Source organism: Parambassis ranga, chromosome 20 (genome assembly GCF_900634625.1).
Source record: "Parambassis ranga chromosome 20, fParRan2.1, whole genome shotgun sequence".
Lineage (NCBI taxonomy): Eukaryota > Metazoa > Chordata > Actinopteri > Ambassidae > Parambassis > Parambassis ranga.
In genome coordinates, this window is record NC_041040.1 from 11,154,500 (window position 1) to 11,174,211 (window position 19,712).

Sequence of the window (19,712 nt, forward strand, 5' to 3'; positions counted from 1 at the left end):
CCATGCTGCATGTTGTATTAAAGCCTTGCCCTTAGCCTGGCCATGCAGCCTCATTAATAATCCTGCCTGTAAAATAATTTAGCTGGGAAAAAAGGCGTAAATAGTTCACAGTATTAATGTATACGGCACAGATGGAGCAGACGTAAACACATATTGAAGTTAATTGGCGTCTTCATAAATGACTGTACAGTATATATGAAGCAACATGAATACCCTCAACACTTTTGTGCAAAGAACAGTAATTATGCCAAAGACCAAAGTCAGGTCAGCCGCATAGATTTTGATTACAGACTAGAAGCTGCCTAGCTGAACATAATCAGGCTAATTAGCTATTCCATTATAGCTGCTGATTGTCCATGTCTATAGGATTCAAGCACCACAGTGTGTGGGGACTGAACCATCTAACTGTCTGACAACAAACTTCACGAGAGGAATGAAAATTCCACAGGGATGCCACAGACCACAGCATTTGAAAAGGCCTCATTGTTGAGCAGGACGCAGCGTTATTTTTAAATAGCCAAGAAACTGCAGTTGTTTAGTGTGCTGAGCACTGAAGCGTCAGCTGAGAAGTTTCAAAACTCACTTCTAAGAGGTCATAAACAGGAGGAAAGGAACATTTCATGCAAAGTCTGAAAGAACCTCAAGGTTCAGCCTATTAATTAGCATTTTTTTCCTGTTTTTTTTCTCACAAAAATCACTGTTGACTGTTTAGAAGTCAATAAGTTTGTACTCGAGGTTACTGAGGGTCATGGTATGAAAATCTTGAGCTAGAGAGGGTGGGTGTCAGAAGCAGCACAAGTAAAAAGTACGTTGATCTGTCTGAAGAACTAAACGAGCTTCAAGTTAGAGGAAAAACTTAAACAAAATTAAATGTTTTCCATCTACTTTGCTTCCAAAGAAAACCTCATGCCCCTCATTTTCTACATTGTGAAAAGACTGAAATAATGATTTCCTATTTGGTATGCATTTTTCTGCCTCTCTCTGGTGGAATGTTGATTCTTCGGGAGCAGAAAGGCAGCGTGGTGCTCGTGCCTTATTAAAAGTCAACCCTACGTTTCCATATCTTATCAAATACAGAGACAAAAAATTACGAAAACAACCCACTGTGTTAGATTGTGTTGCTGAATGGTAAATATCAGGTGTATAATGAGCTATCTCTGTCGCTGTTTCCCTCTTTTGTAATGTAAAGTGCTCAGGCACCTCTGAGAGAAGGGTACTGCGTTCCTTCTGTAAACATCATTTCCTCCATTGCTCACGTCCCTGGGACATCCAGTATCTCAGCGGCATAAAAAGTAAACAGCCTCTTCAATAAACCCAATTATGGGAAAAGTTCGATCAGCTGATCCCGGGCTTGTTGAATAACCTATGCATCTCATTCCCACAGAGGAATGTGACTGCAGTAAGTACAAAGCAGAAGAGGCTAGACACTGTCTTTATCTGTTACACTTTAATTAATGTGCATAAGCTTCAGCAAACTCCAAACAACTCGCTGCTAATTAAATTAAAACATATGCAAGAAACATTGTAGATGTTTGTAATTGAATTGTACATTATTGGATGTCATTGAAAATGTATTGATTTATTGTTCAGCTTACGTGTAACATATCTTTAGATAAAGATCAATATACACTTCATTTTCATGCAGTTAAATTATAGCTCAGAACTATAAAATGCATGTTAAATCTCACAAACATTGCATGAACCTTATCATATGTTGCCTCAGTCCCTTTGGTCATCATTGAAGCTAGACTATATGAGCCACCATAGAATCACCAGGAGACCGATGTATCTGCAGTCAGTGTTTTTTTATGCAGTTGTATGATAGTAAGACACCATGCAAGTGCAATAAGCCTACACATGACAAGCCGGCTAACATAACACACAACAAGACTGCCATCTCTGCATCTGTCTTGCTGCCTTTTATTATGTGAAGTATTCCTAATGACTTAAAGGTCAGTCTGAGGTTTGCTGTATTCCAGCTTCTTGTTTTTGTTTCTTCTTCCCGGCTGCTGTCATGGTGTCCATACAGAGAACACAGTGCCAACTTCTTCTTATATAAAGCTGCTGGTGTTCAGGGTGCAGAGCAGGAATTAGTTTTGAAATATTTTGACGACATTTTATTAATAAAATATGGCATATTTTTTGTTTTTATTTCCTATTTTGCTGCAGTGACTCATAGCATTCTACTGGATTCATGTAGCTTGTGTTTGATGGACAACGTGCACTGAGGGTTACACAATTATGTTCATAAACAGAAGCACTTCTGTGAATGTCAGTGTATTGGTTGCATCAATGCCTGTAAGTCTAAAAGTATGATAAAGTTTTGTCATTCTGGGATGTCACCTGTTTGTCCCTCTGTGCTCTCCTCTCTGAGTTCAGTTGCATACATCCACATGCATTGCTTGTTTTGTTGTTTGTAGTTTTATAAGCCATCTGTTCTATTGTGCAAAAAAAATATCTAAGGGTAAATAAACTTCTTTATCTCTCTATTTATTGCTTTTAACCTGAGGAAATCTCTGCATTTTGCATTCTAGTCTGCAATCATTTGATATACATACAAAGTAACTGCTCTCTGTTGCCAGAGGTCTTGCCCACAGCACTGAGGATTGTTCCCTTTTTTGACTAGTACTGCAGGGTTGTAGTGATTATGTTGTCTGAGGTGTAAATATTCAACAATGGTGATAGGACTGTGATTCAATGCCTCATCATAATGTTAATAACAGTTGATACAAACACTTAACACCGGTTTCGTTTGTATCACATACATATTTGCAGAATACAGAGAGTCGATGTTGTTGTGGGGCCTGTTTGATATTCTGTAAAATTAGTCAGTCAATGTCAAAGTCATCAGTGACTTCCAAAAATTTGAAAGAAAACATTCCCAGCTGTCACAAAGATATGAGAAGTTCCATCGCACTGAGGATTTGCTGCCTATGAGTTATATTTTCTTTGAAATATCAATGACAGGACTCCTGCCATCTGTTACAGAGCTACTGTACATATCTAATTCTGTGCTTGAGTTCTGTAGATCCTAAAATCCCACCAGGTTCTGTTAGAAAATATGACGTGGAAAAGTACAAACAGCCTTGGGGTAAGTTACCTTGAAAACATGTCTCCAGTATGACCGAGTATGAAGCAAATGGAGCAAAATGTGTCAATATAATATAAAAGTTGCAAAGCTGAAGACGTGTTAGAATAAAGTAGGAAACACAGGTTGTGTTGCCGGTATTATTATTTTGAAAGACATCATGAAGAGGATGGTTATTATTTATGCATGCGAAAGTGTCTTCTGCATTAGTCCATTGTCTGTCCCTTTAGTGTGCGTCATTGCTGTGGTTGTACAATGAGGATGCTGCTCCACATAAAAGTACCTTCTCCATGGTCATTATAATGATACTGCGTATGAGCGGGCCAACCACTTGAAGGCTCATTTCGGTTATCTTTGTGGTGCTTCAGTCGCTCTTGCAGATGTTTCAGTAATTTCATGTACGGAGCGAAGCATCCATTTTTAAATCGGGGAGTAAAGGCATATCTAAGGACAGCTGTGTTTTGTAATAACACCCTATCAGTGTGCCTGTGTGTGTATGTGTGTATGTGTGTGTGTATACTTCAGGACTGTACACTGTTTCTGTCTTTATTAGTTGCAAAACAGATGAAAATCTCAATTACAGCATGGGCCTGACTCTGGTACTTTACTCCCAACAAACAATAACACGTTTAACGTTGCCATTTATTTCCTTGACAGCAGTAGAAACCAAGTAAATTGCACTATGAAGTCTTGTCATCTTGATAGCTTTTGTACTTGCATCTCTCCTTTTTGCCTCCTCTGGCTGAGATTAATTGCTCTTGCACCCAGCACTGACAACAGCATTTATGGAGGGAGGGCTACGGATATGGGATTATTTCAGGTCCTCTTCCTCTCTCTCTCTCTCTCTCTCTCTCTCTCTCTTTTCTTATTTACCACTTTTCTGTGACTCGCTAAAGAAAAAACACAAAGGAAAGCACACACTGGAAATATGGTAGATATGGAAGTAAAGCCGGAGCAGGAGCAGAGGAAAGGTAATGTCTCAATTTATGATCCACCTCCCACACTTTTTAGAAATTCATCACCCCGATACCACCTGCTGCCCTGCTGCCACTACTGATGCCTTTCTCACCCACACAAGTGCACCGACTGTAAGGGAAGCAATGAGATGTTTGCATTTTCCAAATTGAAATTACATTTAGGATTCTAATGTCTGTGACACTGACCTCATCTTCATTTAGGTTGTCCAGAGTGGCCATATGTTCACCCGAGCATAATAATCTTTCCCACATGTTGGACTTTATGTGAGACATTGAGAGGTGTGTTTAGGCCTGAATAGATGATATTCTCCGCTGAATTAATTCTCCGTGTGCATTGTCCTGTCGTACGCTTCTTGCGAGGGGCTCAGGGGATGAACACTCTTTATTGGTTTCAGAATTCATTGTGCTTTAACATTGAGGGACTGGCACAATGTCTTCGGCTGTTATTGAACAGAATGTTACCAGATGACTTAATAGACAAGGCCTGAACTCAATTGACCCTCTATGACTGTCACCTAGACAGCCATTGACAAACTTTCCGATGTGCTAAATCAGTCATTGCTGCCCTTTTTTTGCCCTTTAGAACAATAACAATAGTAGTAAAGGATGTTTTTCATGAACAGTTCATAAATAATTTCTGTATCGCTAATAATTTTTAAACTTCATGTTTCATCTGTGCTTATAAATGTCTCATGTTTGCTTTTTACCTTCCACACTTCCTATGAAATGAGATCGTCCTTGAGATCAGCGAGCTGGGTTCAGTAACACGGGAGCAAAGTGTTGGTGGTGCTTTGGTTTGTCAGACACAATGAGAGTCGATTCTGTTCGTGTGCCACCTGATCTTGTCACTCAGAACCGCAATTTTGGCAGATAAGTGTCCTTATCCTTTGGTGATACGGGACCCACATTGAGGTAAAATCACTCCACATTTCTACTACGGCTTTGCCGCTCCTAGTGACACTGTTAGACAGTTAGTACAGACATCCATCATATCTCCCTTTCCCCCTCCACTTTGCAGTCTCCTCTGATCGTCTCTAAAGCAGGACGAACTGAATAACAATTGTTGTTGACAACACTCTAAAACTCTACTGACACCATTGTGTTTAAACCTTCAAGGGGAGATAAGTCTGTCATTTATGTTTGTTATGGGCCATTCATTTTCTTTATGAAAAGAATTTGTGTCATCAGTAATTCCCAAATTGTCACTGTGCCTCTTAAAAAACATTTACTTATGCCGTACAGACGAAGCTCATTTCTGATCACTAATTCACTGAAGGCACAGAAATCCACCAGGCAGCCACATTAAGCCAGAGAATGTGCACCGCTGTTTACCCCCTCTGCTTCCTCGCTCCACCCCACCCCGACCCGCTTTCAAGCCCCAGTGGCTTTCTTCTATTCAGCTGATGAAAGAGATTGCTTGGGTCTTGCACTAATGAATTGGCATTATTATTAAATGATGTTTGTAAATTATGACCCAGTTTGCTCCCAGTGAATGGCGCACAAACCCAAAACCCACATCATCAATTAGGAGCTCACAGCCACTGCAAGCAGTTAGTTGAGGAGTTAAGACTGTTTTTTGGATGCAGTCTGGAGTTTGAAAGATTTTATCTGTGGCTCACTAGCGCTGCCTTGTGGCGTGAAGATGAACATTAAATAACTTTTGTCCCGAGAAGGCAATGAATAAGGTATTTAGAACAAAAAAACTTAAGTTAATCCATCTATAAAACAGCAGATTGTCTATGAAAAAAATTATCTTTTTTTTCCCTTAAAGTTAAATGCGTGCGACAATTTTGTTGGCTGAAGTATCTAAGTCAAGTGTTAAGCCAATTTACGGACACAAGTATGCAACTCTCATGGTAGCTCCTTCATTAGGACTGATTCGGTGTCCCATCTTTAGCCACAAGGGGGTATAAGTGTGGAACAGATGCGGGCGCAGGGCCTCTCATCTCAGTGATCAAATATTTCTTTTTCATTTGAAATTCTGCTTTGTTGTTAATGATGTTGACGACAACTTCAGTCAGCTTTTGATAACTCTGATGGGCGAGTATTTGACAAATGCAAATGAGCAAATGGTAATTAGTCTTTTTTGATCCAAATGTTTTTCAGATGATATTTTTTTTTAAAACATCTCTGTCTGTAATATGTGGATTGTCTTTGCTTAAGGATGGTAGCGTTTGACTCTGTTACAGGGTCATTGTCACAGTGACATCTTGTGGAGGACACGAGAAAACATATTTAAAAATCCATTTATTCAAGATAACTATAACGTGGAAAATAAACACTCATTATCTCCACATGCTGATTTACTGTCTAACTATCTAAATTATGATTTAAACATTTTTTCACGTGATACAGATTCTGATTGACCCCAAACATCTGAAGTAGATCTACAAATACATGTACTGTAGTGGCTCCAGGTGTTGGATTTTTACGATGTTTGACAGACACATGCTGCTACAGTTCTATTGACACTCACTCTCCCTTCGCTTGGACAGCTGTGTTGACACTAAAGAATAATGATCTGATGTGAAGCAACCTACTGCTGCTGCCACTACTTTTATACATGATACTAAGGTTGCCGGCATCTTACATACAGCTTAGCCTTTTGGTAGATAAATTCAGACATAGCCTGAATAGGTGAACTTACCTAATGACCTGTGGATCAATATCTTTTTCTTGCACCCTATTCATTTGTCAGTAAAGTTTGCTGGGCTACTTAAAGCCGGAAAGAGCAGAAGACAGACAGGAGGGATTACAGCACATAGCATGTAGGAGGCTGAGGCTGCCTCAGATGAGAGTCATGCATCACCAGCTGGTGAGCATGGCAGAGACGAGCTGCCATGGACTGGCAGGGACACCTGGTGGAGTGCCTGGTTTTCCTTTGGGTGAAACTGCACCAGAGCTACGGACCACACACATGTATAAAGGGAAAGAAGCAGGAAAATATATCTAAACCCAGCAGGGCAAATCACACAACTAAGCATAGATTATAAGTGATAGTGACTGTGTTTGTTATTAATAGAGCACATTTACAGTAGACTGTCAAAGACTCAGAGTCTGCTTCAACTAGGGCAAAGGAACTGTGTTGTTGCAGTGTTAGTCCCCTAGAGGTTTATGGGTAACTTTGCTCCTTGTGGCGCAACTGGACTGTCTGTAGAAGTGCACCATTAACTAATTTTATGGATCATAAACAGACCTCGTGTGTGTCCAAAAAAAGAGGCCGCTCCTCTTTCTGTATGCGGTTTAAGACAAGAAAATGTATTTGAGGCATATACTTAAATTAAATTATAATTACCGTCTTTGTGTGTGTGTGTGTGTGCCCTGGATTTCAGAAATGCCAAGCCTCCTGGTAGGGAAGGGTTCAGTCTTACAATGATGCATGATTGGCTTCATTCCACCCTCATACTTCACTGACCAGATGTCTGTCCCACGCAGCAGACCGGCTATAGAGTGTTTCAGCCATAATGCATGATGCATGTTCACAGAGCTTGCCCTCACATCATTTCCAACCACCCGAGAATTTATCTGTCTTTATCAGTACTGAGTCACAATATCGATGCAGGGGAAGCAGTTCTGAGGAACAGGCATCATCCTCAGTAAGCTTCTTGGCCTCTGTGTGAATATATATCTCCCCAAATGCTCTCAGTGTGTCTCACACTTCATTTTTGTTCTGCATCTGCTTCCTGACTGCATCTAAATTCCACTGAATTTCATCAGATTGCAATAATAACAGCATTCAATTTGGCATTTAGCTTAATATTCCACCCTTGACACAATAGGAAAAAATAACCGCTTAATGCTTTTTTTCCTATTTCTTTCTCTTTTTTGTGGTGCAACCCTGCAATTTGGAGGCTGGATTATGGCACATCTCTGTAAATAGCAGTCGGAGAAAATACTAAAATCATTCTGTCATTTTAGGGCACTTATTATTTTCTTTATGCTGCTTAAAATGCCTCAAGTGAAACTACACTATCATAGTGCCTACTTATCTGTGGATCCCTTTGAACTGCAGGGTTGCTGCTGTTGAATTCGACTTTGACACTGAGGTTTCGGTCGGTAAACCCTGACTGTCTCCTCTGTGGATGAATTTCACTGCTTTGTCCTATGCTAAGAGCTTGAGGGTGGGTGAGGAGAGAGGAGGGGGGGTCACATTCCAGACCCACTGAGGCTGAAAGGATATGATGTCACCCTCTGCCCAGACTAGCATGACTCATTAGTTTCAGGCAGTTTTAACGTTGCCCTACATTTGGAACCCTGTCTGCCAGGGTTCCAGTGCCACCATAACTCAGAGCGATAGGAAAAACACCTGGGCCATTACAGTTTCTCACTCCACACCTATTTCTCTATGTGTTTCCTGCATTTAAAACAAGCCAAGGATTTTGATGCCTGTTAAGAGTTCAGACTACAAATTAAATCCTTATTCTCAGCTCTCTTGTTAGCAAGCTGTAAATGTTTCATTTTTGTGATACATCTGCAGAGTGTGGTGGCACACATTTAGAGTACCATGTAAGAGGGATTTGGGGTTTAACAAAGGAAACAGTAAATGTTTTTCATTCCATTGTGGCCCACTTGGGACTTGCACTATTATTGGTAATGTACATGTGAGGTCTGCAGTTTTTTTTTGCAGATATTTTTAGGTCTGAATAATTAATAGAGATGGAAATGTTTGGAATTTGTTGAAGCAGCAGCTGCAAAACTGAAGTAGGGCATTTCTCCTCTGTTTGTTTTGTTGTTGTTTGTTGTTTTTTGTTTCTGGCCATCATTCTGCTATGACTTCTTCTCAGACCTGGTCAACAAAATAACTTTAGCCTTTCTCTGCTCTTTCTGAAGTGCGGCAGACTCAATAGACCAGCAAACACTACAGCATATTTACAGGAAATTCCTGGAAGTGTGAAGGCAGAGTGTGAGTTTTTCAGTAGCAAAATCAGCAAATTGTGGGTGCGACAGAATGCAATCAGCACACCCACCCCTAAGTACACAACTATACATAGTTGGGTGGCCATATGTGTACATTTAAGCAGCTTCCTGTACAAGTGAAACTTGTAGGAAATTGTGTGTGAATGTGCACGTAGGCAAACATGCGTCAACCGCTGATTGAGCTCAGTTATTCCGGCCTGCTGACTAAATCAAATGAGTGCCTTGAAAGCGTCTGTAGATGAGTGGGTGTAGTGCAGTGTGGGCTGTTTGCAGTATTTTGCTGCAGATAATCATGCCTCTGTGGCCCTATTTATATATGTGACCTAATGATAAGCTCAGAACATGTATATTTGACTCTTTTCCTTCAACAGAGGAAAAGCATGCAGTTTAAATCTCAACAAACTGCTTCATATTGTTTTAATATCTGTTTTAACTTTGCTATTGAAATTTTCATAATTAAAACCACATACTATTCTTTTACCCCAGAGACTTAAAATGAGATGCATACTGTGGGAATAAAAAAATGCACATAAATTATCTTTTTCAGTAGTCACAGCTACAATGTAGCTGGAATAATTACAAAGCTCCCAATAAAAATACAGAACAGCACATGCTTCAAGATGATTTAAAGTGCTCATAAAACCTTATAAGAGTATCAGTGTTTGCAAGACATATGAATACATTTAGGATGCCTTGCCAATGTTGAATTTAGAGGAGGTCAAGTTGATTTTTAGATGATAAATGTTTAATATGACCTGTAGTTTTGTCAGAAGAAGAGAGAGGAGAGATGTTTCCCAGTAACTGCACACACAATCCCAGGTGTTTCATGGAAATTCATACAGTAAGCAGGCCAGAGTAATGACAAGACGTGAATTATGAGACTCTCTAAGGACTCCACATGTGTTTGATATTGTGCATGGTAAGGGGTGGACATATAGTTATAGTTGCTGTGTTTTGTGGAAATTGTCATCAGTGTTGCTTTACTTCAGCGACGTGTTGCTCCTAAAGCGTATAACAGACTGTACATGTGCAAGAGGATTTACCTGCAGTCTGTACAGGGACTCAATATTTCATGCTTCATTGACCTTGTGCCTGCTTGTAGTGTGTAAAAGGTTCTGGAGGAGCTGTAGCCAAGTGCTGCCAAGTTCCAGAGTACATTTGGATAATTCCTACAAAGCTGCAGTCACTTCTTGAGAGCAACAATAAACGTGAACAAAGCCCTGTATCAAAGGGTTTGTATTTAAAAAGCTAAGTAGTAACATATTTTACATATGTGTGTGCTTTTTTCCTGCAGAAGAAAAATCATAAAATACTGTGGTTTGTCACATAAATGATCTCACAGGTTACTCCCAAGCTACAGGGCAGAACATATCAAACAGTGTGCTATTATTTAACATCTTTAATCAGTTCACTTCCTTTTACAGTAGTGGTGAAAAAGAAGAAGCGGAAGTGAGATACAGGAAGACATTGGAAGGAGAACTTTTGACCTTGTGAGTCAGTCTCAAGCTCCACATTCCAGGGAGGTTGTGTTGCTCAGGAGGGCAGTGTGATTTCTAGCTTTCTCAGTTCCTGCGGTTTCTAACCTCTGTGTTTATGTGGGAGAAGAAGGTGGGGGTGTGGGTAATGTTGTGTGTGTGTGTGTGTGTGAGGGGGGGTGTGGCTCCCATGTGTGCTCATAATGACCACCACTTGACTTTGGCATTGTGCTTTGCGCTTGTTTCTTTATCAAACCCTGACCTTCATAGGCTAAATTTACCCAGGCATCTCATAGACAGGACCCACTGCTAAGTTCAGGTTTACTCTGTAATTGTATCAAGCCAACCCTAATATTATGCAGAGCACCACCTGACATGCAGCAGCAGTCCACTTTATTTCAAGGCATCACATATATTGTACTAGAAAGTCTGATCAGGTGGTCCATCACTTGAGCCTTGAAGAAAGTAAATGAGGATGAATGTAGACTGCTAAAGTGCGGCTCGGCCAGTTGTAGTGCTTCTATTGATGAAGCCCAGGGTACTGCTTTTTGGAGGTTTACCTGGCATGGCACGCTATGCAGACAACCCATGGGATCAACCCAGGACTTGCTGGAGGGATCGTACCTCCATGCTGTACTGTGGGAGCAGCTGGGGATCACCCACCAGGAGCTGGAGGATGCTGCTAGAGACATGGAGGTCTGGGTGTCTCTGCTGCACCTCTTTCTACCACAACCCTGATGGGATTGGAGAATGTATGGATGGGTAGGGTGATACTACCTTTGATAATCCCTTGGATTGTCGGCTGAGAACAAAATCTTGTACATAAATCATAAATCCTCATGATTTTGGTGAACCTTTCTTTGGCATCTTGTCATCTGTATTTTTTTTTAATTTTGTGGACCTGAAATCATAGATTCTAGCTTTCCTGTCTAGTTTGTAAACAAAACTTAAATATTGTCTTGAACGCTAGCTTCATCCATGCATGGTGACAACACCCACTGCACCTTCATGAAACCTAATACGTGTATTCAACTGCAAGTTTACGGTTCAGCCAGATTATGACTGATCTCTCTGTGTAAACATGTGAAAGTCAGAACAAAAGGAGGGTTGTGGCAGGGTGCCTGGGTGGAGGCAGGCTGCCACTGCACAGAGCTACAGACCACAGTGTCCAGTGTGGATGATTCTCTTTGTACATGCAACAGAGGTATCCAAGGAAAAAAAGTCCCTCACTTGTGGTCGGTCTTTTAAGTTGGAGCCAAAGAGCCAATTAGAAGGATTAGGGTGGATCACCACTGGTTTTGTCTTGATGTGCTGTGGTCACCAGATTGCCAGTCTGCTGCTGGCTCCTCAGAGGGCAATAGGTTCACATGGATGGTTCAAAACAAACACACCCGTACTGAGAGATTCTTCGTCTTCAGTATTTGATAGGACTTGAAGAAGAAGTGCTAAGTACAAATCTAACAAGAGCCACACAACTGGGAACATACAATTATGTCATACCAATGGATAGACTGGCAGTGGGAGAAAGCTTTCTATGGAATGAGGTCAGGAGAAACGATGGGAATGCTGTCATGTCACAAACGCATGCACTTTGCAGCACCATCTGATGCACAATTGAGTTTATAGGTGGTATAAATATAGACCTTGACACTGATAAATGAATGTGGCTGGTGCATTTTGTGTTCTTGGATGATCATTCTGTATAATATACCTTGTGGCACATTTCACTTCAGGCCTTTCATCATAGACTTCACAGGTTCAGAGAGATTGCCAGTGTGTTGTTGAACCACCCCTCCCCCCAGTTACTCTGTGGTCTTCTTTGAAGTTTTTTTTAAGGAAGCACACTGATGTTGCCTTTGATTTTCCTCACTGCTATAACTGATGTGACACTGTTTGTGGATAAAATTGATTGATATTGACCCGTTCAGCAAAAAAAAGCACTTTGAGGAGACACTAACAATGTTGATGTTTTTTTTTTTTTTTCAAATGTTACGTTTATTCTCATTTCTCATTTTAAGTTTTTACACAAAAATGATCAACTTTTTTATATTCTCCATTCACGTTTGCCTTTCTTTCTTTTTGTGTGTCAGATCTAACTACATCAATGTTCCAGAAATGGTACAAAGCAGTGTTGCGTTAAGTGTTGCAAATAACAAGAAGGCTCTTGCACATGGTTTCCATTGTAGATTAGATTCCTGGTTATTTGCCAATGTCCAGAATCTTGATGCACAGCTTCGGACCAAAAAATTGTAATGTCCACAGAGGGGTTTATGTTTGCATTGTTGCTGAACAAAGTTGATACAGTCACCTAGTAGTTAATGCTGATTGCCTCACTTCTCCACTGAAGACAAAAGCCAGAGGTTTGTGAGTTTTAAAGTGAAAATGTCTCCTCCACATTTCTCAGAATGCTTAGCCAGCACAGAAAAACCTCCTCATTAATCCACTTTTTATGGAAGTTATTTTTCTGTGCTGTTGTAGCACGTTAGGTAAACCTAACCCTGAGAGAATAATGTTTCCTTAAAGTCTCGATTCAAGGCAATGAAATAAAGTCCAGCATAAAGGACACGGCATTTCTCATCTACAATATAATTTTACACATGGTATAGTTAGGTCTACATTACATTAAAATAAACTTTTATTATTCATCATTTTGTTTTGTTGCTGTGTATTTTCATAGTGGTGCTTTAACCTATGCTGAATCTTCTGGTAAATTTCCATTTTATGATTCATAACCTGCATCAAACCCGTTCTACTGCTGCAGGAACAAAATTAAAACTATCAAACCATGATGTATTTATGCCTCCGTTTCATTACGACCCAGTGTCCCCAGACACCAGATTCTCGTGAATCATTATGAACAGGGCCAGTGTGGGTGGCCATCTTTAACACCGTGCCAAGACTCACATATTAATTCTGATGAAAGTAGCAAGGAAACTGCCTGTAAGAATAACAGACACCAAGTTTGTTGACAACCGTTACTAAACACAGAAGCAAATAGCCTCATAGGCTTTATTTTTACTACCCTTCTAAAAGAACCATCTCGACGTTTTATCACTTTCTTCTGACATTTTAACTATGGTTTCATTTTTAAAGTGTGACCATTACCACATTATATAATGAATTTGCTACCATAATAACATAACATAACAGACTGAGATAAATCTGTTCATTTTATGACATAAATGTATGGTTTTAATTGGATTAAAGGCACCTGTGGTTACATAAGGAAGTACTTGGTAATTGCTCTACAGGGATTAATAAAGTAAATCTTAATCTTAATCTTACAATTGAAACAAAGAATGTGTTGAGTTTACATTAAATTACTTTGATACAACCTCAACCTATCAAAGATAGAACTAGTGACAGCGTTTGCACAGTGAAGCTGCACTCACTACATCCTAACTTTCATTGGTCTTACATTTGAAAGCAGAGCTCCTGCAGGTTGTTATAACACTTTCACTGTCCTCTCCTCACACATGTATGATGTCCACTTTTGAAATGGCACAGACAGTCTGTACCCACAGGGGGGCTCTGGGGGTCTCAACACCAGCCTCCTGTTGCTCCCTTTCTATACCGTTATCGACCTCAGACACATAACCTCCACATATACACACCCTGACACCATACACTACCATTCTTTCATGTGCAGTTCAGCTTTCAAAGTACTGATTGAAGGAGCAAAACCAGACTAAACACACTGAAAGATCGTTCAGAAGACTCTAAAATAGCTCATAAAAGACATGTTGTAAGATTTTTTTTCCTCCTTATGCTTACTATAAAAGGAGGTCCTGTGGCTTTTGACAACTCCCCATCCTCCACCCGTCTTCTATTCCACGTTTGTCTTTTCCATAAATCAATATCTGTCTGGGAGTATGGGGCTGCTGATTGTTTTTACAGAGCGTTGCTGTGTAATTTGGCTAAATGGTACTTTGAGATGGTAAACAGTCTGGCTGGTAAAAAGGGAGTGTGCTGATCGTCTCAGAGCATACAATCAGGTATAATTGGTATTGTGGACTCTGAATGAATCTGATTACTTACCTGGGAGATAGGCATGATGACAGGTTTGCAATAGTAAGTGCTATTTTAGTTGAACCATACAACGTGGATCACGTTACACCTGGCAGGTATGAGTCCTTTTCTGTGTCACATACTATTTAATCATAGATATTAACCCAATATCAGAGATTCCCAAACATTAAGAGGTGCTTTGCTGCTTAGGTGCTTGTGGTCTGTTTTTTAGAGCCCTATAAAGCTTTTACAATGTGCTGGATCTGCTACTGTTGCCAAATTTAGTGGTTTTAAGAGGTAAAAATCAACCAATTAAGTGCTCCTTCTCTTAAGCTGGGGGAGCACATAAATGATGGAAAAATATAGGATTGAATTAAAAAATAAAGTACTTATCGTTTGTTTTGTTTTTAGGGGGAAAGTTGTTTAAGTTTAGTGCAATTGCAACAATAATAAATTAGCAACAACGGTCTCATCTTACAAAATTAGGACATGTATACCTTCATACTTCATCATGTCCATTTTCTGTGTTGGATATAATGCTGTGTAGCAGAAGTTTCATTAGCACGTTATACAGAGGAATGTCTCATTTTACACTCTCAACTCACTCAGAGTTCCCATAATGCTTTGTCCCATTTGTGTAAAAATATGAAGTTTATTAACTGTAACTTCCTTTGAACTGCACGCACAAGTAACAGTAACCCTCAGTGTGACCCACCCACTGATACACAACGGCCCTCAACTGCATCTGTGCACAGCTGCATTGAAGGTTTCCTCACTGTATTCCACCCCAGTACTTTTCCACTACTGTCTAACTCACAATTGAACTATGCCTGAACCCGGATGCCTCTCGCCCCTCCACCCTTCTTCTCCAAACATAGTTTGAGAAATTTACATTGAGTTAACCATGCAGTACAAAGCATGTATCTCTCAAGCATGCAATTTATAATTGGCATGTTTCATTTGATGCCTTTTGACTCAACAAGTTTTCCTTCATTCTTCACAGATTGTTTATTTCTGTAGAATAATTGTTTACTGATTTCAGATAAATCAGATCCTTATTTAATAAGAGGCTGTTGCTGTTTCCTTTCTAAAGTGTAAAACCAAAAAAGACTTTCAGATCAATAATATAGGCAATTAAGTTGTCTTGTGACATAAGGCTTTTATACATGTATTAATGCTGTGATTTATTAGCCTAAGTGTAAATGGGTGACTGGATAAATAGCACCTCTTTGGCAGATAAAATAATATGCAGGGAATTAATTGTCGGCCTCCACACCATGGGCACCAGATTGTGACCACACATGTACTGCCCGCAGGCACTTCAAATCTTACATGACTGTAAACACTTAATTTAAATCCTTTGTTTAGTCAGGCCTAGAGTGTATGCTGTGGTAATGGGTAAATCACTGTCTGCCACTGGGCACCCTGCAGTTAGTGGCGCACTTGAATTTACTTTGGTGTAAGAGCTCATTTCCCATCTCTGCAGCCATTTACCCTAAAGCATGGGCGTGTGCATTTAAAAAACCTAACGTGTGACTGTAGAAACATGAACTCCAGAGTTTGATCGTATTAATCAAAAGAGGAAACGACCTAAAACAACCTGCCTCTGCATTGGTCAAGTTTTTCCTTCTTAGTTTAGAAATAAATCAGGTTGAAAACATTTTCCTCCATTTGTGCCTTTTGATAAAAAGCATTCCTGCGAGGATCTGCTAGTTTAGGAGCAGGTATGGAGGTTTTCCTGCTTGCCTGGTTGGGATCAATGTCACCTTTCAGAGGGTCTGGACACAGGGCAGTTCAGGGGAAATGATGTCCACAAAGGGCTCTTTCAGCAGCAGAGAGCCTTCCCTCAGTCTGACCTAAATCTCCTCCTTCTCTCCCCCGGTCAACTATGCTTCAGAGCTGCTACTCAGACATTCAGCCTTTGCTTTTGCTTTACAAGAAGCAGAAACGTGTGCCTGGTCAGGGATACAGCCCTGCAGGGTGGAAACATGGCTCTCATGGGGAGAACCTAATCTCCAGAGACTGTGGGTGCTAAAAAGTAATGAGATTTGATAGGGAGGTGAGATCCTAGATATGTCTCACAAGATATTGTATGTAGTGTCCACATGGTTCTCATTTAGAGGCTTGCAAATGCTAAAAAAAACTAGTTTTTGTGTGTATGTGCTCCTTGTAGTACTAAATTATGTTTCATCAGATAGCACAGTGCTGCTTTAATAGGTTGAGAGGTTTTCTGTGAGCTCCACCCTCCATACTTTCCCTCCTCTGTTCTGTCATCGGTCTTACAACCCCCATCTGTACTACTTTCATCAGGTTACAAGTACATGTTTACACTCAGCCCCCAAGGTAAACTGAACTACATATGCACTGATGTACATCATCCCACCACACCCCAAACACTCACTGGAGCAGTACTTCAGCCCAGATCACACCTGATTGATTCTGCATGTGATGTGACAGACTTGGAAAGTGAACTGATACAGTGATAACACAATGGAAGTCTATCAGCAGTGTAGATCACATCCAGACGGTGTTTTGCTTTCGCCAAAAGATTCCACAGAGAGGACTCCATGTCTAGCTGTTGAATTGATGGGTGTCTGAATGTAGTTGTTATGATGAATAATGCAAGCTGTACTATTAGACTATTATAAAATATGTAAAGGTCATTGTTTTGAGGAAACAGGTTACTGTTAGGTCTCTGAGATCCACACACAACCCTGGAATGCGGAAGTCCTACAACAGATTCTTCATGGGGCAGATAATAATCAGAATACTGAAACAGAAAAAGATTTTTATTAACTTTCGACAATAAGTTAAACAATTTTATTTGCAGAGTTTCAAAATTCTGTCATTTGCACCTGACAGAAAAAAGTTACAATATATTTCATATTTTCAATGAAGCAAATGAATGGTGCTGTTTTCCAATAATGAAAAAAGGTCAAACCTTTCAAGTAAACAGAATACTTAACTTCTAAAAAACAGAATTCATATTGAATTCTGTTGCCGTCTTTTCCTCGTGTGCAAAAAAAAAAAACAAAAAAAAAAACAGATTTGGACTTGGAGTGTCAACCACCAGTAGTAATTTTTGAAGTAAAAACCTGAAACACTATCAGACACACAGTGGCCATGTGCAGACTCGCATGGTGCTAACAAAGCTGCCAGTGAGTATAAATGGCGGTTATCACGCTAACTGTGAAAAACATGACAACCTACAGTACCAATAATTCCTAGGAAGATGTTGGTTTGGAATCCAAACGTTGATGGCGTACACTGCAAATTGTGTATACACTTGTGTATCTAATGTGTTCATTACTTTTCATCACTTCACTTTTCACTCTGTTTGACAGAGATTCTCTAAATGCAATTCTTTTAAAGCAATTGCTTTAAATAAAAAAAATGCATCTGCAAACAAATCTGGTGTAATGACAAACCCACCAAAAAAACATCTGAAAAAAAGTAGAGCACCATCATAACTACAGTATGATCAGATCAAGGGTCGATGAAAGACACTGCTATGTAGCGCGTGCCATTGGTGGTTGGTAGGCCTTCGTGCAGATGAGTGAGTCGTCCTGGATGCATGAAACTCCAGCCTTTTCTTGGTGATTCTATGGAGCAGTTATACCTATGGAAACGGCAGCCTCCACCCTGCAAATAGAGAGGAGAACATAGGGTGGTTGTAGAGAGTGAATTTTTAGTTTTGGTCCAGACTTATGAGGAGGAGGAGGACGATCTAAGTGGGAAGGTTCAGCGGTCACGTTGGAGTCGGTGCCTTACCTGGAAGTCTTTGTCTTTGTTATTCAGGGCGATGTTGATGGTGAAGGTGGAGGAGTCATGGTGGGGCTTCAGGTATGCTTGCCTCGCAGGTGTGTATTTTACAACAAAATTCATTACAGCGTAACCCTGCCATGAAGGGACAGAAATGCATCATGTTAGCTTACAGTCGGTGTGCATCTTTCAAACGATCATCCAGTGGGAATCTGTCATCTGCTTGTAAAGCCGACATTTCATCAAAGCTTGACGAACGCAAGTAAAAACACGCCCTGTGGACTTTTTCCACTGTTTCAGCTGTGTGGCAGATAGAGGTGGGGGCTCACTATTTCTCCACGACGTCACACTAACCTTTGTGTAATAGCCAGCGAAAACCTTTAAAGTGACGGGTGATACGAACTCTCGGATGAAGTGTAACCACTCTTTATCGAACCCAATTTGCTTCATATGAATGTCGTCTGTCGGCACGGTCTCATAGCCTCCAGCAATCCGCTTGTCCTGAGAAAAAATAGAGAGAAAAGAAGGCAGGGAGCAGTGTGATTAATGATGGAACAAATGACCCACCATCCGTGTGTGACCACAGTGATGATGATGATGTGTGTGTGTTGTTAAAACCGCAGGCTGTACTGTTGTCTGTAATGATCCATCCAGCTCAGTCTTTTCCCAAACAGAGCAAGTGAGTGCATCTCCACACATTCAGTCTGCCAGACAAACTTTTAGGCACATTAACTAACCAATTTTAAATGACATAAAACAGGCCACATTAATTAGACACCATAAAAGTAAATCCAATTTCATAACCCTTATTTTGATGTATTTTAACGGCGGACCTGGAGAAGATGTCATAAAATATTTATGTACTGTGTATACTTAAACAGGAATAGGAATGAAAACAAAGTTTACCACAAGAAAGTGCAAGAAAAAAAAACATGGAGACGCATGGACAATGGCTGTATGTTGCCACTGGGCCAATGCTGACTGTAAGAATAACAGGGTGGTTTTTATTGTAGCCACACTGCCACGTTTTCCCACATCTCTACTGTAGGAGCTCCTTCAGTGCCATTTGGGAGGATAAAAAGAGGTGCCTACTAAAGGGTGGTACAGACTTAGTGGGTTTATTTTAGTTGGAGCTGAAAGATGATTTATATTTTACTTCATGAACACGGTGAATTTCAAAGATGCTATAAAATATTGCCTGCAGGTGGACATGTAGAGTTAACATACAGTCGCAGGTAAAAATAATTACTGATAAACGTGCATGGTAGCATTGCTTGTGTAACGCACTATGGGGCTAGGGGCCTGACTGCGGCCATAGATGTAATAAAGTAGGTTTGACTATGGAGCCTGAGTGTGTGAATAATAGCACATTGATTAGGGTAATATAAGGCTCTGGATGACCTCATTGATACACTTATTCAGTGATTACCTTGCAGATCTGGCTGCATCTCCGATATTTGTTCCTATTTCATTTCACAGATGGAA

The 19,712-nt window shown here is 40.3% G+C and overlaps 1 protein-coding gene across 1 annotated transcript in view; it reads right to left on the reverse strand.

Moving 5' to 3' along the window:
- Nucleotides 1-17,303: 17,303 nt before the first annotated feature.
- Nucleotides 17,304-19,712, reverse strand: part of plod2 (procollagen-lysine, 2-oxoglutarate 5-dioxygenase 2) — a 28,217-nt gene continuing 25,808 nt past the window's right edge. The window contains exons 18-20 of the mRNA XM_028432906.1: nt 18,582-18,728; nt 18,237-18,362; nt 17,304-18,107 (exon numbers count right to left, since the gene is read on the reverse strand). Of these exons, the coding sequence (XP_028288707.1) occupies nt 17,952-18,107; nt 18,237-18,362; nt 18,582-18,728 (429 nt within the window). The 3' untranslated portion in view covers nt 17,304-17,951. The remainder of the gene's footprint in view (nt 18,108-18,236; nt 18,363-18,581; nt 18,729-19,712) is intronic.